This window comes from Grammomys surdaster, unplaced genomic scaffold (assembly GCF_004785775.1).
Source record: "Grammomys surdaster isolate TR1022 unplaced genomic scaffold, NIH_TR_1.0 148, whole genome shotgun sequence".
NCBI classification, from domain to species: Eukaryota; Metazoa; Chordata; class Mammalia; order Rodentia; family Muridae; genus Grammomys; species Grammomys surdaster.
In genome coordinates this window covers 3,596,545-3,621,580 of record NW_021604606.1, presented here as the reverse complement: position 1 = coordinate 3,621,580, position 25,036 = coordinate 3,596,545, and the positions used below count along the sequence as shown (strand labels likewise).

Genomic DNA, 25,036 nt, shown 5'->3' with positions numbered 1-25,036 from the left:
ACATTTATATATTAAATATGTATTTAATAACATATTAAATATATATTTAAAAATTTAACTAAGAAAATCAAGAATGTAACTGTTTCAGAAATGACAAAACATTTTAGAAAATGCATAATTTTTAATATATTCAATAGGTTAATATAATAGAATATGATTAACTAAAACATTCAGTATAGTTTGCTATTTATTTGTATGAGAATATAGAAGGTAGAGGGCTTGAAATTGAGCATGGATTTCTTTTGTCCCATTTATTATTTATTTATTTATTTATTTATTTATTTATTTATTTATTTTTACTTATTCAATTTACTTCCAGCTCACTTCCCCCCTTCCAGTCACTCCTTCCCACAATCCTTCCCCATTCCCTCACCTTCTCCTGTGATCAGGAAAGGGCCTTCTTGGGTAAACCCCCACTCAAGTCTCTACAAGGCTAGGTGCTTCCTCTCTCACTGAGCACAGACATGGTAGCCCAGCTAGAAAAACATATAAACCTTCCATCTTTTCAGAATAATTCAAAGCCTGTAGGAGTACAACATTGAACTAAGTCCCAGATATACACAGGTGATTGTTCTAAACTACAAAAGTTCTTGAGTTAATGCTGAAGAAAAATACAGAAGTTAAAGCACTGATGAACTTCACCAAGAATATCATATTTTATACTTTTATTGAAAATTTAAATCTGTTATCAATGTATAGAAATCAAATTCTATATATAGATATCAAGTTGTTAACTTGTACTAGAATAGAGCACCTACCTGACAACGTGTGTGTGTGTGTGTGTGTGTGTGTATAAATTCTCCAGAGTAAAACAAAAATATAAATAAGGGATTGCCCTATCAGTAATATTGACTCACCTGCTTTTAGATATTACAGAGGTACATTCCAGATTTCCTCTTCCTTCAACTCTCCCAAGATTGTTTTCAAATAGACATTATCCTACTCATAATGTTAACCTACATCTCTCACACCGTAGAATTTCCAAAATTGAATTACTGACTAATCTTGTGCCTTGTGTGCCTCCTCAAAGGCTTTCAATGACATACCAGGGCAAGTTATCTCCCTCATAATCCTCTGATCATCTTTATTTTAAAACATTTATAATTTTGTATTTTATTAAAAGAGTGATTTACACAGTGAATACAATGTATTTGATACTATTCTACTGTATAGCTTATGAAAGAAAACTATGATAACTTAGGATTATTAACACATCAAAGCCATTGTGGTAAGAACAGAACACACATATACCAACACATAATCTAAACATTGCTTTGTAATGTCTCTAAATATGAGGACTGTTAAAATACTATTCTTTGGCTATGTTGCTTTTCTCCTACATGAGTCCTTACTCTCAAGGTGGAATGTTCTTTAAAGTAAAGCTGTCATCTTTTAAACACTGAAATTGAAAATTTTCATTTTCTGCATGAGTCATTTTTTTTCAGTGAATATTTTCAGCAAATGAACAAGCACTGCATTAACTCCAAGCTCTTCAGTGGTTTCCTTGGTCAGACTGATTTCACTGAATGCTCTGTGTAAATTGGTCAGGTAGAGCAAGAATTTATATTTCCATGATTTTATTGAGAAGTTTCAAACTTCTATTATCTCACAGAACCCAGAAATTGAATTGAGGCTTTTTTCCTAAGCCAGGTTATAGTAATGGACCCAGGAGTCAGTAGCACAATTTTCTACTTCTTTGCATCACATTTTGTTTTGAAAATGATGCATGCAATACTAAAGAATGGCAGGGAGGAGCCTCTGTAAAGTGTTAAATATTTGGTTCACTGGGTCCTATCAGCAGGTATGGCCTGTGGGGAGCTTGTTTATCCAGCAGAATGGTCTCATTATGAGGACAGTGATATAGTATAGTTTATTTCATGCCCCAAAGCCATTCAAGAAAACAACTGAGTGAATGATATTCATCCAGGCTCTGTATTGAGCTATTAGGAGTCTGCAATAACTGGCAGCCTATTAAAATAGAGATCACAGACTTTAGCTACTCTCCTGAATGAAGTTCTGAGATTCAAAGCTATTGAATTATTCAGTATTTTCCAATTTATAGAATAAAAGAATATGTAATTGACTATTTCACAGCACAATAATGGAAATAAAAAAAACACAGAGACTTTGTAAATCTCAGAGTAAATATTTTTTCATAATAGTATGGTACCCAACGGTGTGATTTTATAGGACAGGATAGACCTTGCTATCAAATACAAAGATAAGAACTTCCCTTCAAGAAATGAATAGGGTAGAGAATGTGGCTCAGTTATGAATGACTGCTTAGCATTCATGAGGCCCTAGGTTCAATCCTGAGGACTGAAAAAGTAAATAACGGTAAAGGAAATAAATATGTCTACTGATCAAATATCTGTCTATTTGCCTATATTGATATCAATAAAAATTACACATTCTAATACATTTGTTTATATTTTAAAATATCTATGAAAACTACCAGTCTTAGAAAAGAAGAAGGTTGAGATGATTTTTCTATCTTCACCATAAAAATACTGTGAGAAAATAAAATCAGTTGCAAATTTACTATAAGAGAAATATGTCCAATGTGCTTTGCAATAAGTTCATCAGATGCTTCAGTCCTAATATATCAGTGTCTTGAATACAGTGAGAATTCTGTACATCAAAAAGCAAAGAATCAAATCATGTATTTTCTCTTCCTTAGGTGGCACATATTGCATATACTGCATATTGCAAGATCGTTCCTCTTAACACTTCCTACTTTTTCTATAATATATAACTTTTTAAAAGTTGTTATATGTCTACTAAAGATTATCTTAAGCTTTGAGAAAAATCAATAAATATTGCTATATTTTTGTTTGCTTGTTTGCTAGCTTGCCTACTTGCTTAAATGCATTTTTTATTTTTATATTATTATTATTATTATTATTATTATTATTATTATTATTTTGGGGTAGCCAAACAAAGCACAATGAGTTAGATTAGCAGTGAAATGTTGTATACTCCTCTTTATTTATTAGTCTACCAAATATATACAAGATTATCATTACTGAACATTTAAACTTATTTAAATAACAACAAATATAGGCATGAGTTAGTGCTCCTCAGCTGCTTACAGCTTCAGATTGTAAAGATAGTCTTGCTTAAACCAGCACTTGAGGATTGTTTAATTGTTAAGTTACACAGAGATGAACAGAATTTTTTTTATTTTAATCATAGGAACAAATGTTCGATATACATTTACAAATAAACACTTGTCTTTAAACATAATAGTCATCTAAAATGTGTACAAATTTGCCAACAAGCCAAAGGCTGTACCCTCAAAGATAGGAAAAATAAATCAAAATCAGCAAAGCCTGAATCCATGTGATTTTCTGCTATCTACACAGACTCTGGCTTACCATGATTGCTTACAGCATATTTGAAAGAATATCCACAAATCCCAGAAAGTACATCTTAACATTCATAGCAATCACTCTTTTATACTGGAATTCAAAAGTTTAGATTGCATATGCATTCCAAAACTTCACATATCTTAAACAAATATAATTTTATTTATAAACTCTATATAATTCTGTTAATCTCAGGTAAAACAAATGAAAAAGCACAAAAATTTAGCATTTTTCTGATCTTACCTGGTTTCCATCTCCAGTCCAACGGTGTCTAAGAAAATGGTTTTTAAATGAAGAAATACACAAAATAAGCTCTTGATTTTTGATCCATGATAAAGCAAGATCATAGAGGAGGTATACAGATATTTTTATAGTACATTGAACAAAATCTCATTAATCAGTATGTTCTCATCGTAATAGATATGTGTAAATATCTTTTCTAAAAAAATTTTATTGGTTATTTTATTTATTTACATTTCAAATGTTATCCCCTTTCCCCATCACACATCCTGCTTCTATGCGGGTGCTCCACCACCCACCCACCCACTCTGCCTCCCCACCCTGGCATTCCCTTACACTGGGGCATCAATCCTTAACAGGACCAAGGGCCTTCCTTCTCAGTGATGTCAGATAAGGCCATCCTCTGCTACATATGCAGCTGGAGCCATGGGTCCCTCCATGTGTATTATTTGGTTGGTGGTTTAGTCTCTAGGAGCTCTGGGGGGGGGTCTGCTTGGTTGTTATTGCTGTTATTTCTATGGGGATGCAAACTCCTTCAGCTCCTTTGGTCTTTCCCCTAACTCCTCCACTGGGGTCCCTGTGCTCAGTCCGTAAGTTCCAGATGCTAGCAAAGCAAGAGGCTTCCAGGATCCAATGGGGATGACATTAGCTAAAATACCCAACAAAGGGGAAAGAGAACTTGTAGAGACCATATCCAGAGGTTAGGCACTGCCCCTGGTTAAGAAATGATGCTGCCCACCTTTCTCACAATTTTTAACCCAGAATTGATCCTGTCAAAAAGAAATACAGGGACAAAGAGTAGAGCAGAAACTGAAGGAAAGGCTATCAAGAGATTGTGACACCTGGGGAGTCATCCCATATGTAGCTACCAAACCCTCACTATTTCTGATGCCAAGAAGTGATTGCCTGATATAGCTGTCTTCTGAGAGGCTCTGCCGGAGCCTTGCAGATACAGATGTGGATGCTTGAATTCAATCATTGGACTTAGCACTGGGACCCCAATGGAGATGTTAGGGGAAGGACGTGTAAATATCTTTATACTGATGAATTTCTAAAATTACTGTACTAAATATGTATGTTTAAGTCATACCTTATTTTCATAGTACTATTTCTACTAATTAAAAATAAACGTAGTGTCAGTTAAATGATGCATCATTTTGAATTCTAAAAAAAATTAGTTGAAAAACTACATACAAATTGTGTTGAATCTTTTCAATAACTTCTTGATATTGTCAACCTGAAAACATGCACATATTAAAATACAAAAAAATCCTCATTTCTCTTGAATTTTTCTCTAGTCAGTGTCTTAAGTGCTTAGCAGAATTCATGATGTGAACAGAATATACAGTATTCTGCTCTTTTTTTTGCACAGAGTGAACATCTAAAGAAGTTACTTTTTAAAAAAAAAATTACACTTGTTACAAAGACAAAATAATGTGGTATAAGCTAATGAGACTTTTACACTAGCCACATTCATCATCTGCTCTCTAATAGTAGCCTATGTTCTTTCTTTTCTTTACTGTTATCATAATCTTCTCTGAAATCCTGTTTTGAATACTTATTCTTCCTCCTTCGTAATTGCATCCATTTCAACATCCTAGGTTTTATGACTCTACTTTTCCCTTCTATAGTGTTGTCTAAACTTTCTTACTAAGAGAGAGAGAGAGAGAGAGAGAGAGAGAGAGAGAGAGAGAGAGAGAGAGAGAAAATTAAAAGATATTTGACTTCAAATTTTCCAGTCCCAACTTATCTTTGATATTACACCTGTAGTGATTCTTCTGAACTGCAGAGCAGATATTACAACTCTCTTTGCAGACATTCTATAGGGCTATAGGGCAGTGGTACATAAATGTCACTCATGAAACTCAAGTACCACCTAGAGACATTTTAGTAATGCAAATTATCAAGTCCTATTTCTGAACTTTGGCCTTTATTTGCCTACATACCTGGACTGTTACATGAAGTCAAAATTTCCTCTTATTGAGTATTACAATGGGATTTCAGGTACAGCTTAAATTTCATCTCTTTCTTAAATCATCTTTTTATCATCCCAGCCAGATTTCATTCTCTGTTAAGTCACTGCAAAAAAAGAAAAAAAGAAAAAAGTAAAGGAAAATGGGAGGCAGTTATTGAGTGAGAAGACAGAATAAACCTTTTATTCTATTTCTCTGAAATTGCTGGTTCTACTACTGAAATGTCTCCATTAGTGTTTTTATTGAATATAGATATGCCCATGACTGTCCCTAGAAAAAAACGATTTCCCCCAAAAAGCAGTACTAGTAATTGTTGGTAGAGAGAAGCAGGCTGCAGGTAGTAAAAACTAGTTATCACATGTGGAGTTATGCCAAATATGATTTTAACTGTAATACATGATTGTTTTATATGTTCATTGCTGAAAACAGTAGTCTGCTTGGGAATTTTATAAAATTTAAAGATCTTTTATAACTTGCAATCTTTAAAAATAAAATTCAGCTCTGCTGAATGCTCTAAATCAAAAATAAAATCAAAGTAAATCTGTGCCTTGAGCCCTGCTATTCTCTATAAAAGACCAATTTACAGGGCCAATATCCTGCCATCCAACAGGCCTTTTCCTATGAGGAACCTCTAAATTAGGGAAAGAATTAAATTTGATCATTGTTTGTTTTGCCTGTTGCTCATCATGTTGTTATTGAACCCAGTGTCTAGCAAGTATCCCAGCGGTGCAAAATACCAAACACTAACAATACTTTCTTTCTTTTTTCTTTTTTTTCAATACTTTCATAATGTACATTTATACCTATTTTGTTATCCAAACGGAGAGCTTGTAGAGATATACATGAATAAATGGTTTTCCTAAAGAATATAAAACAATGTACTCTTTGGTAGATTTCAAGGATTTATTGAGATCTGAAGTATATTCTGACTTGTACAGTCAAATTTCTCTGATTCTAAAAGGTATGCTGCTTGTAGTGTTATGAATAAAGGATTAATGTTGTTACTTATTCCAAATTTGCAAACAAAATGTCTTTTTAAAAAAGACATTTTGAATGTGCTAACATATAAGATATTGAATGTCTGTCAATGCAAATGAATATTTACTTAAGTAACCACTCATTTATTTAAAACACACTTGTTTATCACCTTGTATGCTCCATCAATAGTAGAACAAATGTATTGATAGATAGATAGATAGATAGATAGATAGATAGATAGATGGATAGATAGATGATAGATAGATAGATAGATAGATAGCTCTAATTATTTAATTAGACTTAAATAAACTTCAGATACAAGGATGACCAAAAGGGTAAATTTCTAATTTTTGAGACATAAATTAAGATAATTATTCACTAAGCTCTATAGGTATAGGTTCAATTAATAATCTAAAAGAAATAATTGAATGAATTAAAAAGAATAGTGTAATAAGATGGCTCACTAGGTTAAAGCACTTTTTGCCAAGCTTGATAATATGAATTCAACCCTTTCACTCTGGTGGAGGAAAAGGAGGACCAACTTCTAAAAGTTGAAAGTTTGTCCTCTAACTTCCACATGCATGTTGTGACATGTGCATTACCACTCAAAGCAAGTAAATTTATTAATTTAGACTCAGAATAATTTGATAACTGTATCATTGAAAGAATTGTATTGTTTTATTAATTTTTTGGCATCTGTCCATATCTGCAATGTTCATGTGTACAAGCATCTTTGCAAGTGTGAGGGTATACACACATTTGTGGTGGTGTTCACTTACTCATGTATATGCTGGAGAATGTAGAAGCCCAAGGCAGACATTGGCAGCCTGTAGATCCTGGAACTCTCTGTTAATCCCTTGTCTCCTCTTTCTAAATGCTAGAAATGCCACACTCACTCAGCATTCACACTGGTGGTAAAAAGAACACACATGGTATTCACTCACTGATTATTGGATATTAGCCCAGAACCTTGAAATGCCCAAGATTCAACTTGGAGGAGGGGCGAGGGGATTGGGGGTTCCGAGGGGGTGGTGGGGGATGGGGTAAGGGGACAACATAGGAAATGTAAATAAATCATCCAATTAAAAAAAAAAAGAAAAAAAAAGATTCCAAATTCCAGTCTTTTTCTTTCCTGGCAAGCACTTCTATTCTTTTCTCAAGGGCCTGTTTTACTTTTAAAGATGAAACATTAACAACAGTCCAATTTTTGCCATACTGTCTGCAGCTGCTTGTGTTGGCCCAAATTATGAGATTTTTGTTTTTTTGTTTGGTTGTTTGTTTTTTGTTTTTAGCTCAGATAAACTGAAAGAATTAAAAAAATAAGAATCATCAATTTTATTTTAGTCTCTGTTTTAGACATTTCTTTGTTTCATTTTAGATACTGAGAATAGGAAAAAAAAAAGGAGTTTCAAAAATGTCTCCAGTTGAATTAGGAACAAGGAGAGAATAATAATCTTCTTACACAGAATGAGAAATTCCTCCAGATTATCTATTAAGAAGGTTAAAACCAAATACCTTATTTCAAAAGACAAAGTGAAAGCATTTCAGAAGGAAAGGTGTTTGGTAAGCTTTAATAAATGTTGAGGTTGATGTAGGGTGATTGAAGAGCTCCTAGTCAGGCTGTTGAATCTAGAGAGTGCAACTGAATCTTAGCACACAGACCAACATCAGTCTCTTGCTGTTCTTCTAACCAATTATCTGAGAAGCACTTATCCTGAGTCTTTATTTTGTAGATCTGATGGCTGTTTTCCCTCACTTCCTCCTGGCTCAAGGGAGGGGCATAACCCAAAGGCAGAGTAATTTCCTTATTAATTCCAAGATAACAGCTCTGAAGTACAACTTGAAATTGGGAATGGAGAGATCTTCAGAAGTCCTTTTATTGTTCAGAATTGATTTTACTATCCTGTTTTTGTTGTTGTTGTTTTGTTTTGTTTTGTTTTTCATATAAAGTTGAGAATTTTTTTTTCAAGACCTCTGAAGAATTGGGGTGAAATTTTGATGGGATTACACTGAATCTGTAGATTGGTTTTGGTAGAATGGTCGTTTTCCCTATGTTAATCTAAGGATTCATGAACATGGGAGATCTTTCCATCTTCTGATAATTTCTGCAATTTTATTCTTCAATGTCTTAAAGCCTTTATCACACAAGTCTTTAAGTTGCTTGGTTAGAGTTTCTCCAAGTTATTTTATGTTATTTGAGGCTATTGAGAAGGTATTTTTTCCATGATTTCTTTCTCATCTGTTCGTCATTTAAATATAGGAGGAATTTTGATGTGGGGGAGTTGATCTTACATCCAGGTAGTTTGCTGAAAATGTTTATCAGCTGTTGGAGTTCCCTGATAGAATTTTATCACTTATAAATACTATAACATCATCTTTGAATAAAGATACTTTGACTTCATCCTTCCAATTTGTATCCCCAGATTTCCTTTAGTTGTTTTGTTTTAGCAATAAGGTATATATGGAGTGGACAAATTGTTTTGTACCTGATTTTAATTGAGTTGCTTTTACTTTCTCTCCATTTAATTTGATCTTAGTTATAAACTTGTTTCATAGTGCCTTTATTATGTTTAAGTATGTCCCTTGTATCACTAAACTCTCTAGGACTTTCATCATAAAAGGGAGTTGAAATTTGTCAAAGGTTGTTTCTCCATCTAAAGATGATATCTTGTGTTTTTTCTTTCAGTTTGTTTAGATAATGGATTACATTTACTGATTTTCATATACTGAATTTTTATCCTTGCATATCTGCAATGAAGCCTATGTGATCATAGTGAATGCTTTTGTTGTTGTTGTTCTTGTGTTCCTGGATTCAGATCACAATATTTTATTGAGTATTTTTTTCTTCTGTGTTCAAAACGAAAATTGGTCTATACATCTCTAGAGGAGAAGATCTTTGTGATCTTCTGTTTGACGTGGGTCCAAGCAGAAGAGAGCTGGGGATGGGACTGGAGGTGTGGAACTGGAAAAGAAGAAAGAGAGGTGTGTCTGCCTACTTATCCTGGCAGAAGAAGCTCTTGGGTTAGCAAAGCGTGCCTACTGGAGTTGGTGGCTGGGACAAGACAATGAATGGGGGAAGGGAGGTTAAAGGGAGGATCTGTGGAATCCACAGGGGATGGGAAGATTGGGACAGGGAAGGCTGCTACAGGTGTTCTGCTGCAGAGCTAAGGATGAGACTGATTTTTACTTCTTGACATAATATGTTACTATGATTATTATCTGGTATCTCTAATAATTAGAAGTTTATTATTTTCATGACAATACCACCAGCATTTATAACATTCCCTGGACTACAGTGAGAACAGGGCAGTAAATGACATAACATAATGGACAGACAAGTTAAACATAGAGTTTCCATTAACTCATTTAAGTCTGACAGGTATTCATAATTATTTTCCTTCTGATTTTTTATAGAAGATACTTATGAGATAGAATCCAACGCCCAAAGGAGGTTAACACATGAAAAAAATCTAAGTCTAGTATCTGCTTAGCTGGAGCAAGTAGAAATAAAAGCACTACATGTACAGCTCTATACTTCCTTCCAATTCCTCAGGAGAAGATGCCTGATTAGAAAGGACAATTATTTCAATTGGTACTATTATTTACAAGAGGTACTAAGGGGCATTTACAGGGTAATTATCAAAAGGCAAGTTAAAGTAAAATAAGTGGTGTTTGAGTGTGTATGCATGCACATGTGTTTAAAGTTATAGGGTGGGTGAGTCTTGCTACTTGGAAGCACAAATTTCTGTAATCATAGAGGAATACAATGAGAGATTACTAGAGAACGAAGAATCAACATTACTGATATTCCTTTTTATCACAAGTGCTTATTTTTCCTACCTTTACTTTTAGAAATATAACTGCTAATCTGGACTTGTTTTACTCTGGATAAGCTGTTTACATTTTGCAAAACTACAAATATAAAGATACACAAATACATCTGGTTATCAGAAAGATATTTAAGAGGTAAGGATATATATCTCAGTGGAAGAGTTTAATGCCCAGCAGGAACACACACACACACACACACACACACATTAGAGAGAGAGAGAATGAGAGAAAGTGACCAAGACAGAGAGTCAGAGAGAGCAGTACAGAGAAGAGCAACACCAGATTGCTACTCCAAAATCCATTGATTTGTCCTTAGTTTAGATATTGTTGCCTAAGGCATGTTAAAAAGAGACAAAAATCACAGCATGAATTATAGAGGTAGCCACAAAATCCCACTCCTGAGGAGCTATTGATAATTGATAGCTACCAAAAGAGGGAGAATTAACATTTTTAAAGAGAGTGGCTCTTAACAGGTCTAATATTCTCCATTTCTCCATTTAATGTCCAAATATATGAGAATATATAGATAACACTTACAAGACTCAATGGATTTTTTTTAATTTGGAAAACACAACACTGTGCTGTATAGAATGGGCAATAAATTTAGGGTATTGGGAGGCAGCTCAATTAGATAAAAATATAATGTATGACATTCTCATTGAGTTATGTCTACTTTTAAAAGACTATTTCTAGTTTCTCTGGATATCTAAGTCTCAAGAACATTTTCATATTTGTAGTGATATCAAAAAAATTGGCCCAAGACTGTGAGAAACTAGAATCCCTAAAGACTAATTGGAAATATGATTTACTTAATCTCCATGTTGCCATTCTAAGTGACAGTTGTACATTATTTGTACAATGTATACAACATGCAAACAGTACTGTTGTGGTTCCATTAGGCATACCTGTTAGATTTAGACACTTAAGTATGATAAAGGCTAAACTATGGTACTCAGGTTTTTTTTCTTTGGAGCCAGCTTTTTCCTCATCAGCAGGCATTGCTATATCAGAAGGAATGTTATTACAGCAACGCAAGTTCTGCACCCATTTGAGATGACCTACTTTGAGAGGCTGATAGATGATAATTTTCAAGCCTTATCAGACAACGAATTTCTAGAAACTGGGTTCCTGATAATTGACAGAGCCTCCTGAGAAACATCAATTCTTAACACCCACACAGATCCCTCCAAAATATTTTAACACACTCTTCCAAATTTGCAACACTGTATATATTTTTAAAAGCAAGAATCTGGAAGCTTTACTCCCCCCTGATAAATTTGATCCAGAAAGTAAAGTTAGGGACTATGCACTTTGCCAATGGAACTCGAATGCCAAAACTAGCTTTTGTTGAGGTTTATTATTCTCAGTACAGATAGTTTGAGGTCATTTCTGCTTTTCCCTTAAAATGAAACAGATTATAATTACGCCAGCTTTCAATTATGAAGTTTATATTTTGAAAGTGAATCTGGCAGTGCCTATTCAAAATCTAGCCTCAGTCTTTTGCTCAGTGCCTGTAATAGATAATGCACATGGCCTACATTCATTACTGATAAGCATGTCTTTAGCTTTGGGTTTCTTTACATTCATAGGGTAAAATCAATGGACGCCACTATGCCAGCCATTCATTTCTGGCTACTGCCATTTAGAGAAGCGGAAAATACAAGCAGACACTTTATCTGCTGAGATTTTTAAAGTTCTCTGTATTTTCATAGCCTAAAACCTTTTAATGAGGACATTATTAAACGCATTTCAAAGACATTGCCACTTGATAAAAGTGGAACTGTTGACATTCTGTTTGACTGTGAAAATTGTAAAAGTCTGTAACAACAGCAAAAACCATGTTACAAAGTAAAAATGACTTATTCCTCTCGCGTGCTCTCTTGTTGTTTATGTTTACCCAGTTTCCTGCTCCGGCTCATGTGTACTTCTGGAATCTTTGAGAAATATTAATTTTATGCTATGTTTGTCTGAATTCAGACCTTTAGCATATGAGTTCCATGGTTATGTCCTTTTCTAATGTATATTCTGACCCCAAATTCTACACAATATATTAGAGGGAAAACTATTAAATTATAAAAACAAGTCTCTGATTGAAATACTTCAAGATACATTGCTCTTACAAGAAATCTAAACACCATTTTGACATCACTTACACTCCAGAATCTTCCTTTGTTTACTTCTTTCCTTTATATCCTTTTATTGACTTAAATTTGAGATACAACACTAATCCATTAACAGTACTTGTAAAACTATACAATATCTTACTTGTGTGGCTTTACTTTTCTCTTCATGCCTATATCTGCATTTGTCTGTTCTTTGTGTGATCAACTTGCTAAAATTCCACATACATCTCCAATATCTACTTTCCATGCAATATAACCAGAACCATCCATGTGAATTTCTTATTACTGCATTCCTATATTAGGCTACTACTAAGTTATATATATACAAATATCTTCATCAGGACAGTGACCTCAAATGAACCTGATTCTCAATACATGAATTTATACTGTGTTAGGCCATCTTCATAGACCTTAACTCAAGACAAGACTTGTCATATATATGATTGATTTTGGAAATTACCTTTTCGAAAAAACTATACATGGATGAGGGAGAATGGGGACAAGGAATCTGGGAGCTGAGTAAGAAGCAGGAATCCTATTAATTCTAGGGTTGGCAATATCTTAAGCTCTTCACTACACAATTATCCTCTTGGGATATTGTCTTTTGACAGTAGGCTATACTCAAAAGGGTACTAATTTTCCTGAAAGGTGGCTTTTCTCAATTAAGTATAAATTTCAAAGAGGCAACCACTGAGTAGTGAGTATTCAACATTCACAAATGTTAAAGAGAAGGCTTGAACATTTGTGAGAAAATCATTGATGTCTTTTTTTTTCAACACTGACATTTAGTTTAGTTTAAACCCAGGATCATATACATGTCTATCAAACACCCCTACCCTACCCCTGAGGTACACTACTTTTTAAAGTTTTATTTTTCCTTTCTTCTTTCCTTTTCCCTTTTTTGTATATAGGGTCAGGCTAGGCAATACAGACTGACCTTAAATTCCCCATACACCTCATGCTGGTCTTGATCACCTGATTCTCTAGTCTCTTGTGTCTGTGAAGTACAGACATGTGCCACCACACCTGACACATATTCATATTAGGATGCAATATGTGTGAGTTCTATGATTAGATTATTTTTTAGAATTCAACCTTTAAGCTTGTTACCATGGAAATATTTTGAGCTCTTACATATGTAGGAATAGTGACTTAATTAAAATACTTTTTCTAATCTCATTTGAATATATTGACATTTTCCAGTGTATATAGCTTTTGTTCATGAAATGATACTTCAGTATGAACTCTCTGGAAAGCAATTAGTTCTGAGTCCCAATTCTATCACTGCCTTCATCTAAGTTCCCTCAAATTTTAGAGTGGCATAAGAAAGAAATAAGGATATTGCTTTCTTCTTTTATTTGCCAAAATAGTTTTCTAGCTTCATAAACTCCCAATTGTATTAAAGGAATATGTACTGCAGAGGCACATGGAAGGAGGCTATTCTTACGGAATCTTTTCACTGAAGGTTGAACTTCTTAATCAAGGAGATTTTATTCTGGAAGAAAGAAAAACAGATCTCATATTATTGTTCTCCACAATTACTTGATAATATATTTTTTGATCAGAAGATGAAAATTTGAAGGTTTACCTGCTAACTTACATAACCAAAAATATCTAGAAATATTTTTACTGATTTTTTTCCAAATAGAACATATTTCCTAAAATAAAGAAAACCCAAAGGAACTGGATATATCAGTAGTCATTTTGGTCAGTACCAGTAAAATTATATGTGATCATCTCTTAAGCAGATGTTGCTATATGCTAGAATGGAATGTCATCATCCCCCTAATTTAGTTTCTACTAATTAATGAAAAAATGGGTACATAGAAAGAAAAAAAGAGAATTTCTGAAAATAATTCAAACTACCAAAAATATTGAAAGAGAAAACAATTCTGTCATTTATTTAAATAATTATTCAAATATTTTGAGAAGCCTTAACATGATCATGTTTTTATTCATCATATGTTTTTCCTTGGAAATTACTGATATCTCAAGTATACAGATAGTATTGATTGTTGTGTCAGCCATGTTAAAATCTGTTGTTTTGTATGTATGTCAGGTAAGGGGATAATAATATAATAAAAGATTATATATATATATATATATATATATATATATATATATATATATCAGACTACGCCTGATATGCTAAAATTAGACCCCTGAGGCAAGTAGGTAGCAGCTTAGACATATGGCAAGTCCCAGGTCATTATTGCTGCTCAATGATGGTTGGTCTGAAAAAACAATGGTCTTAAGATTTTATTTGGGAGATGGTACTTATATCCAACAAAATCTTACCCCTTGGAATCTTTATTTGCCACCACTTTATAATTTCCTCAGTGTTCTCAGAAGTCAAAGCAGTAACTGCTTACTTCTGTCTCTGATTTTGAAACTGCTATCAGAGCTCAACTCAATTTTATTTCCTCCCATAATGCTTAACTATAACATATTCATTTATGATGTTAACTATATAGGTCTAATCAGTGAAAGAAATGGCATTGAAATTCAAACAAAATTTCTATCATAAATTATCAAATTATAGAGAATTATCAAATGTAAAAGAGTATTGTAATACTAAAGAGATACACTAATATCAAGAAATAAATAATAAATGGAGTGGTTTATATAATGGAGCTTATTACTCCCAGTGCTAGTACCTGGAAATTCCAATATCAATGTACCAATCAATTCAGTTGTAGTGATGGTTCTTTTTAAAACTTATAAATGGCTACATTCATTCTGTGTACTTACAGAATGAACTCTTTGTGAGTCCCAATGGAAGAAAGAACAAGCTTTCATGTCTCTACATCTAAGGGCACTAATCCTATCAGAAGGAGCCACAGCCTTCTGACCTAATCTAATGCCAAATACCCATCTCCAAACACTAGCATAGTGTGTTGTTACTACTTCCATGTATGCAGGGGGAGGGGTTACACAAACATTCAGTTCACAGCAAATAACCCTTAATTAATTGTGGACCAGTTGCCCTTGTTCAAACAAATAAAATGGAAATTCCAAGTAATAGATCCCATTATTTTTCTCTCACCAGAGCAGAGATGCTTACATTATTGAGAAAGCAGTGCCATGCTTAACTGAATGTTAGAAGTCACAGAATTTCTGCATTTGCAGAACTTGATGGCAATACAACTGTCCCCTGGGGCTGCCAGAAACACTCTTTCTAACATTCCCAGGGGAAATATTCATTACAAGACGTCTCACCTGAAGAATAGTTTTGTTTTTTAACCAAGTTGCTGGGTACCATTGACTTTAGGAGTCCTGGGGAAGCCCTATATGCTGCAAAAATCTGCGATGTAAGCATGGGAGAGGAGCAACTTCCCTCCAGCCCCCTCTACTGACAAAGCTTCAATACATCAGAAAAAAGAAAACTATATTTTTAAATGCACATGTATTTTATTTTCAGAATTTTATCATTGCTGGAAAATTAAATTTCCTTATTTTCTTTTCTTTTAATTCACTTTACATCCAGATCTCTGCTCCTCCTCACAGACACCTCTCAAAGGCCAGATGGCTGTGACAATGAGTAGAAATCTGCAACTGGTGGGGGTGGGGAGGTGGGGGCATCTCGAGTGTATGCCAGAAACTCACAGCATTGGAGATATGGAACCTGATAAGGTCACTTCCTATAGCCAGGCAGGAACTTCAGTGGAATGATAGGGACACCAACTTACCCACAAAAGATTCAACCCAAAATTTATCCTGTGTACAAGAAATACAATGATGAGGGATGGAACAGAGAGTGTGGTCCAACTAGAGAACTATCCCATGGACATGCATCAATGCCTTACACTGAATGATACTCTGTTATGCTTTCAGTCATGGCTGCCCTCTGAGAGGCTACACCCAGCAGCTGACTTAGACAGATAGAGACACCGACAGCTAAACATTGGCATGGAGCTTGGAAACTCTTTTTTTTTTATAATTTTTTATTTGATATTTTCTTTACATTTCATATGTTGTTCCCTTACCCCATCCCCCACCCACCCAGGAACCCCCTATCCCCTTACCCCTCCTCCTTCTTCTCTGTGGATGTAACCCCTACCTACCCCCCCACTCCCACTTTCCCACCCTCAAAATTCCCACCCCCTGGGGCGTCCAGGCTTCATGAGGTCAAGGATCTCATCTTCCACCTATGCCCAGCAGGGCCCTCCACTCTTCAGTATTCAGCTGAAGCCCTGGATCCCTCCCTAAGTGCTCCCAGGCTGGTGGTTTAGACCCTGGGAGCTGTGGTTGGTTGGTATTGTTGCTCTCCTCATGGTGCCACAAACCCTTTCAGCTCCTTCAGTCCTCACTCTAACTCCTCCATTGAGAACCCCATGATCAGTCCAATGGCTAGTTGTGAGCATCTGCCTCTGAATATGTCAGACTCTTGAAGGCCTCTGAGGAGACATCCATATCAGGCCCTTATCAGCATGCACTTCCTGACTTCCATATCAGCATCTACCTTTGATGACTACACATGGGATGGATACTCAGGTGGAAAGGTCTTCAAATGGTCCCTCCTTCAGTTTCTGTCCCTCACTTTGTCTCCATATTTGCTCCCTTGAGTATTTTGCTGATCCTTCTAAGAAGAACTGAATCACCCCCACTTGGTCTTCCTTCTTTATGAGCTTCATGTGGCCTGTGAGTTGAATCTTGGGCATTTCTAGGTTCTGGGCTAATATCCGATAATCAGTGAGTGAATACCATGTGTGTTCTTTTGTGATTGGCTTACTTCACTCAGGATGATGATTTCTAGTTCCATCCATTTACCTAGGAAACTCTGATTTGGGAGGAAAGTCTGAAGGCCCCAATTGGGATAAGAACTCCACAGGAAGACTAGTAGAGTCAACTAACCTGGACCTTTGGGGCTCTAAGAGACTTAACCACCAACCAAAAAGCATACACATTTGAGACCTAGACTACTCCTCCCTTCCTGCTCCCCACATATGTAGAAGATGTGCAGCTCAGCCTTTATGAGGATCCCAAACAACTGAGAAAAGTATTTTCAAGACCAGGATTTGTTTTTACAGAGCAAGCTAAATAGTATATTTAAAACTGAGTAACAGTAAATAAATAATGAGCGTAGTGATACAAAATAAAACTAAACAAATACAATGTTTGCAGCAGAGTAAACTACTTTTGAGGACAAATCTCTGTGTTACTCATCACTGTATATTCTATGAGTGTAGAATAAATCTGACTCAACACATACGCTCTGTAAACAGTTAAGTAAATGAATGAATAAGTGTATTGCTAATTCTTTTCTCTAATGATTTTCTTCTCTTTCTTCTCTTTATTACTGCAGCTGATGGATGCACTGATTGGTCTGTTGATATCAAGAAGTACCAAGTTTTGGTGGGAGAACCTGTTAGAATCAAGTGTGCGCTCTTTTATGGTTATATCAGAACAAACTACTCTCTTGCCCAAAGTGCTGGACTCAGCTTAATGTGGTATAAGAGCTCTGGTCCAGGAGATTTTGAAGAGCCTATCGCGTTTGATGGAAGTAGAATGAGCAAAGAGGAAGACTCCATTTGGTTCAGACCAACATTACTACAGGACAGTGGGCTTTACGCCTGTGTCATCAGGTACTCTTTTAATTAAATTATTATTGACTTAATGAAACTACACAGTGTTTTTTAATACTAAGTTTCCTGATGTCACATTCAGCTACATGTATTGTCTCAATATTTGCATGTGTTACCATGTATTAAATTTTATAATGTAAATCATAAAAATTGGGATTGGAATTTATATTGAGACATTATTTCAAGCTTATGGAGTAAAGAGATACCATCTGGGTATCTACTTCTGTTGCCAGAAATTACTAAAGAGTATGAAATAAAATTTATAGAGGAGATAAAATGTTGCAAATAAAATGTAAGCAAAGTCTTACAGAAAAGATGCATAGTTTGTTGCTAAATGGGCTGTAACATTTTGTTATTGCCCTTCACAGACAAACAGAGCAGAGACACCTCTGGTTCATGCACATCTGCAAGATAAATTTGGCAATGCTGTGTGTGTGTGTGTGTGTGTGTGTATGTGTGTGTATGTGTGTGTATGTGTGTGTGTGTGTGTGGTGCTTGAGTACACACAGGAAGAAGTATTCATGCAATATTAGGGAATATAAGGGTTCTGTTCTAGAATGTTTTGTTAATGATAATTTCCAATAATATAAAAAAAGAACCCAAGTCTTTTTGGGTAAAGATCAAAGTTAGTAACAAGTATTTATTATCATCCCTAAGGGAATTAATTGTGCATTTATGCATCTTTTTCAGGCTAGAATGAAAAATTTGCAGTTTACTTAATAATGGTGCTTCAAAACAGTATCCATTTATCACACTAACAGTTAAAAATCTCTGTAGATTGCTTTTGATAAGATTGTCATTTTTACTATGTTAAACTTACTGATCCATGAGCATGGGAGATCTTTTCATCTTCTGAGATCTTCAATTTCTTTCTTCAGAGAAATGAAATTTTTGTCATACAGATCTTTCACTTGCTTGGTCAGATTCACACCAAGGTATTTTATATTGTTTGTGACTATTGTGAAAGGCATCATTTCCCTAATTTCTCAGCCATTTTATCCTTTGAATAGAGGAAGGCACCTGATTTGTTTGAGTTAATTTTATATCCAGCCACTTTGCTGAAGTTGGTTCGGGGTTTTATATATATACCATCATATCATTCATAAATAGTAATTCTTTGACTTCTTCCTTTTCAATTTGGATCCATTTGACCTCCTTTTTTTGTATAATTGCTCTGGCTAGAACTTTGAGTAATATATTGAATAGACACAGAGAGAATAGGCAGTCTTGTCTTCTCCCAGATTTAGTGGGATTGTTTCAAGTTTCTCTCTATTTAATTTGATGTTAGCTGTTGGTTTGCTGTATATTGCTTTTATTATGTTTGGGCATGTGCCTTGAAGTCCTGATCTTTACAAGACCTTTATCCTCAAAGGGTTTTGTACTTTATCAAAGGCTTTTTCTGCATCTTATGAGATGACATTTGTTGTGTTTTTCCCTTGAGTTTGTTTATATAATGGATTACACTGATGGCTTTCCATATATTGAACCATCTCTGCATCCCTGGGATGAAGCCTACTTGATCATGGTGAATGATGATTTTGATGCGTTCCTAGATTGGTTTGTGAGAATTTAATTGAGTATTTTTTCATTGATTTTCATAAGCGAAATTGGTCTGAACTTCTCTTTCCTTATTGAGTCTTTGTGTGGTATAAGTATCAGCGTAACTGTGGCTTCATAGAACAAGCTATGAAGAGTTGATTCTGTTTCTATTTTGTGGAATAGTTTGAGAAGTATTGGTATAGATCTCTGTAGGTCTGATAGAATTCTGCATTAAAACCATCTGGCCCTGGGGTTTTTTGGTTGGGAGACTTTTAATGACTGCTTCTATTTACTTAGGGGTTATATTACTATTTAGTTTATCTGTGGATAAAGAACCTCCAAGTAAAACCAGACACCCTGAATCTAGTAGAAGAGTACATGGCAAATAGACTCAAACATATTGGAACAGGTGAAATTTTCCTGAACAGAGCACCATTTGCTCAGGCTCTAAGATCAACAATTGACAAATGGGACATCATAAAACTGAAATGCTTCTGTTAAGTAAAGAATACTGTCAATAGGAAAAATAGCAGGCAACAGATTAGGAAAAGATCTTGACTAACCTTACATCCAACAGAGGGCTTATAGCCCAAATATATAAAGAACTGAAGAAGGTAGACTCCAAGAAACCGAAATGACTTAATTTAAAAATGGGGTACACAGCTAAAACAAAGAATTGTCAACTGAGGAATCTTGAATGGCTGAGAAGCACTTAAAGAAATGTTCAACATCCTTAGTCATCAGGGAAATAGAAATCTAAATGACCTTAAGATTCCACCTTTCACCAATCAGAATAGCTACGAGGTAAAAAATCTGGCAACATCAGATGCTAGCAAGGATGTGGAGAAAGAACTCTCTTCTATTGCTGATGCAAATGAGTACAAGGAAGTACAGTCACTTTGAGAATTATTCTGGTGATTGCTCAGAATATTGAAAATAGTTCTACCTTATGGCCCAGCTATATCACCACTGGGCATATACCCAAAAGATACTCCACTATATAACATGGACATGTGTTTAATTATGTTCATAGCAGCCTTATTTATGATAGCCAGGACATGGAAAAAACCCAAATGTACAACAGAAGAATGGATGCAGAAAACGTGGTAAATTTCACAATGGAATATTACTCAGCTATTAAAAACAATGACTTCACAAATTTTCCAGGCAAAAGGATGGAACTAGAAAATACCTTGAGTGAGGTAACCCGGGTCCCAGAAGGATGTGCATGATATATACTCACTGATAAGTTTATATTAGCCCAAAACTTCAGAATACCCACAACACAATTTACAGACTATATGAAGCTAACAAGAAGGAAGGCCAAATAATAGATGCTTAGATCTAAATTTGAAGGAGGAACACAGGAGGGAGAGGGAGGGAGGGAGGGAGGGAGGGTTCTAGATGAGATAACATTATTCAAAATACTGAACACTGGGGAGAAAGAACCTGAAGAGACCACCTCCAATAGATAGACATGGCCCCCAGTTAAAGGATGGGGCCATTCACCCATCTTTAAATATTTAACTCAAAATTGTTCCTGTCTAAAAGACACTCAGGGAGAAAAAATTGGAGCAGAGACTGAAGGAAAGGCCATCTAGAGTCTGTTCCACCTTGGGATCCATCCTTTCTGAAGACACAAAACCCAGACACTATTGCTGATGCCAATAAGTGATTGCAGACAGGAGCCTGGTATAGCCATCCTCTGAGAGGCTCTGTCAGCACCTGATGCTCGCAGCCATCATCAGACTGAGACTGAGAACACCAATGGAAGATTTAGAGAAAGAACTGAAGGAACTGAAAGAATGGCAATTCTATAAGAAGAACAATATCAACTACAGGAACCCCTCAGAGCTCCCAGGGACTAAACTACCATTCAAAGAAGTATGCATGAGTCTGTCTATAGCTCTGGCTACATATGTAACAGAGAACTGCCTTATCTGGCATCAGTAGCAGGGGCGGCTCTTGGTCTTGTGGAAGCTTGATGCTCTAGCTAAGAGGGATGCTCGAGGGGTGAGGCAAGAGTGGGTGGATGGGTGGTGGGAGCACCATCTTAGAGACAAATGGCAGGATACCAGGAAGAGGGACAACATTTGAAATGTAAATAAATAAATAGGTAACTAAAAAAATAACAGTTAAAAATCTCAGTTTAAATATTATGTTTATCCCTTCATGGATTATGAGTCACAGCCTACTTGAAAGATACAAAGCTGTTTGTAAGGAAGGATGGCATTTTTGAATCTCTTTGTCTTACTTTTCTGAATTTCAGTTCTTTGCTACTCAATGAAAACTCTAAAGGAGTCTACTTTGAAATTTGAAAAAGTCTGAAAATTACCTAATACTTTTTCTAATAAAAATTCTTCTACTTCTGACATTTTTATTAGCACTAATCATTGCTGTGTCCTACAAATCCCCTCTGCACTATACTGTGGCTTATTTTGGACCATGGTCACAGTCATTATAGGGTGTTAAAATGTCTCAAAAACATGTATGAGTTAAATATAAAATAAAACTTTTCAAAGCACAATTACATTAGAATTAATTAGAAGTTGGACTTACTATAAACGAATAGATGAATGAATGTTTTAATTCAGAAAGTAATGTCAGAAAAATTTCACACTTTTCAAAAGAACCAATACATCTTGGGCAGTGCTTGTTTTCTTAGGTTGTAGTGAACTGTTTACATTCAGACATCATTGCTACCAGAATTAAAGGTTTTCTCTGGGTATTGATGAATAATTGCCATACTAGTATAGGTAAGAAATACTTTGTTTAAACCACCTGCTCATACTGGACCATCACTTAATTTCATATTTCGTATGTGTCATGTAAAAAAAATCAGGTGATTATATAAGACCCATAAATGTGGGGCCTTCATTCATCTGAATGTTAGTCATGCTGAACATCTGTATTAAAACAGTCATTTTCATTATTTGTTGTTGTGTTAAAATAGTGTGTCACATTTGTAATTTGAATTTCAAAAGCACTGACCTGCAATTCTTTTGGATGTTTAAATATAACCTCTGATCCAGTCCTCTGAGAAATTGCATTAAAGTGATCCCTGAATTTGGAGTTGCAAGGATGAATAAAAAGTTGACAATTTTCCAAAATGATGACATTTGCCATCTGTTCCTATGTCTACATTTTAATGGAAGGTGAAACTGAAAGGCAAAAGCTTAAAGTTTAATGCATGTCAAGAAGCATTCCAGAGAAAGTGACAAAATGAAGAATCAGTAACTTATCCGACTGAAATTCAAGCATGCCATTGATTTGTAGCTTATGGTGGTTTAGCTTCCTTTTCTAATTTGGAGAAAGGTACTCAAAATCTTTATAAAAAGTATTTAAAACAACATGGCTTGCTGCTGACACGTATGAGCCTATGGGCTGTTAGTTGAGTCTCTGATATTTTGGCACATTGTTAGCTACCAGGCAGGCCACAAACTGTCACCATTAGTTTCTGAATAATCCACTAACAAAGAATTTTAGAAGTTTCAAACCATTGAATCCTAACAAAAGGTTGAAGTTTTTCTCATATGTCCGTAGTATTAAATTACCAATGAAATAGTTTAGCAAGCCTTTATGTACAGCTAATTCATATGAAGTTTTGTGTGTCACAGAGTGCATATGATTACTATTAGTATAATGAGAAAAATCCTCTTCCTTTTTGATTTAGTAGGTACTGCTTAAAGAACAAGACTGCATGATTTCTTGAACCATAGAAAGTATTTTTTATTCAGTCCTCCCTTAATTTTTATTGTATTGCTTTACATAAAAAGAAATAATTATTTTTATAAGAGAATACAAACTTCCATGCATTCCTGACATTCTCATTATAATTCTTCATTTCAAAGAGTTGTGTTCAATTAGCAGCTTCCTTTATAGAGCTGCCCAATGCCACAAATGGTGACATATTATCAATGCATCCTTTTTTCTTTTTATTATTATTATTATTTTTATTGGATATTTTATTTACATTTCAGATATTCTCCCTTTATCCCATTTCCCCCCCCCCTCCTGCCCAGGAACCCCCTATCCCATCCGTTCTCCTCCTGCTTCTATGAGGATGTACCCCCACCTACCCCCACCTCCTGACCCTCAAATTCCCTCACACAGCTTCCAGCCATCATGGGACCAAGGATTTTCTCTCCAACATATACCTGACAGGACCATCCTCCTTTGCATATATAGCTGGAGCCATGGGTCCCTCCCTAAGTGTTGCCAGGCTGGTGGTTTAGACCCTGAGGGCTCTGGTTGGTTGGTATTGTTGCTCTCCTCATGGGGTCACAAACTCTTTCAGTTCCTTCAGTCTTCACTCTAACTCCTCCATTGGGAACCCCATGATCAGTTCAATGGTTAGCTGTGAGCATCTGTCTCTGAATGTCAGACTCTTGCAGACCTCTAAGGAGACAGCTATGTCAAGCTCCTGTCAGCATGTACTTCCTGACATCCACATCAGTGTCTACATTTGGTGACTGCACATGGAATGGATACCCAGGAATGGTCTGCAGATGCCCCCCCTTCAGTTTCTGTCCCTCACTTTGTCTCCATATTTGCTCCCTTGAGTATTTAGTTGCTCCTTCTAAGAAGGACTGAATCACCCCCACTTGGTCTTCCTTCTTTATGGACTTCATGTGGCCTGTGAGTTGCATCTTGGGCATTTCAAGGTTCTGGGCTAATATCCAATAATCAGTGAGTGAATACCATGTGTGTTCTTTTGTGATTGGCTTACCTCACTCTGGATGATATTTTCTAGTTCCATCCATTTACCTAAGAATTTCTCAAATTCATTGTTTTTAATAGCTGAGTAATATTCCATTGTGTAAATGTACCACGTTTTTTTTTATCCATTCCTCTGTTGAAGGACATCTAGGTTCTTTCCAGCTTCTGGCTATTATAAATAAAGCTGCTATGAACATAGTCGATCATATGTCCTTGTTATATGTTAGAGCATCTTCTGGGTATATGCCCAGGAGTGGTATAGCTGGGTCCTCAGGTAATGCTATTGTAATTTTTCATTTCAAAGAGTTGTGTTCAATTAGCAGTTTCCTTTATAGGGCTGCCCAATGCCCCAAATGGTGGCATATTGTCAAGGCATCCTTTTTATTCAACATGTAATTCCAGAATTCATTATAAAAATCATGTTTCATGAGAAGAAATAATGTATAGTGAAATGATGGAGACTTTTCAAGGGCTTGTTCAATGGAGATATTTTTCAAAACTGGGATCCAATATTATAATGAGGATGAGGCCATGAAGTTGGTTAATGTATAGAATAACACTACCAGTGCAAAGAGTTCCCTTATTCTTCCATAACCATGTTCTCTCTCTCTCTCTCTCTCTCTCTCTCTCTCTCTCTCTCTCTCTCTCTCTCTCCTTCTCTCTCTCTCTCTCTCTCTCTC

The 25,036-nt window shown here is 35.4% G+C and overlaps 1 protein-coding gene across 1 annotated transcript in view; it reads left to right on the top strand.

The window, feature by feature from the left end:
- The window catches only part of Il1rapl1 (interleukin 1 receptor accessory protein like 1), a 1,073,997-nt gene that overhangs the window by 398,533 nt on the left and 650,428 nt on the right, over window positions 1-25,036 (top strand). The window contains exon 2 of the mRNA XM_028765051.1: window positions 17,819-18,098. Within this exon, the coding sequence (XP_028620884.1) occupies window positions 17,819-18,098 (280 nt within the window). The remainder of the gene's footprint in view (window positions 1-17,818; window positions 18,099-25,036) is intronic.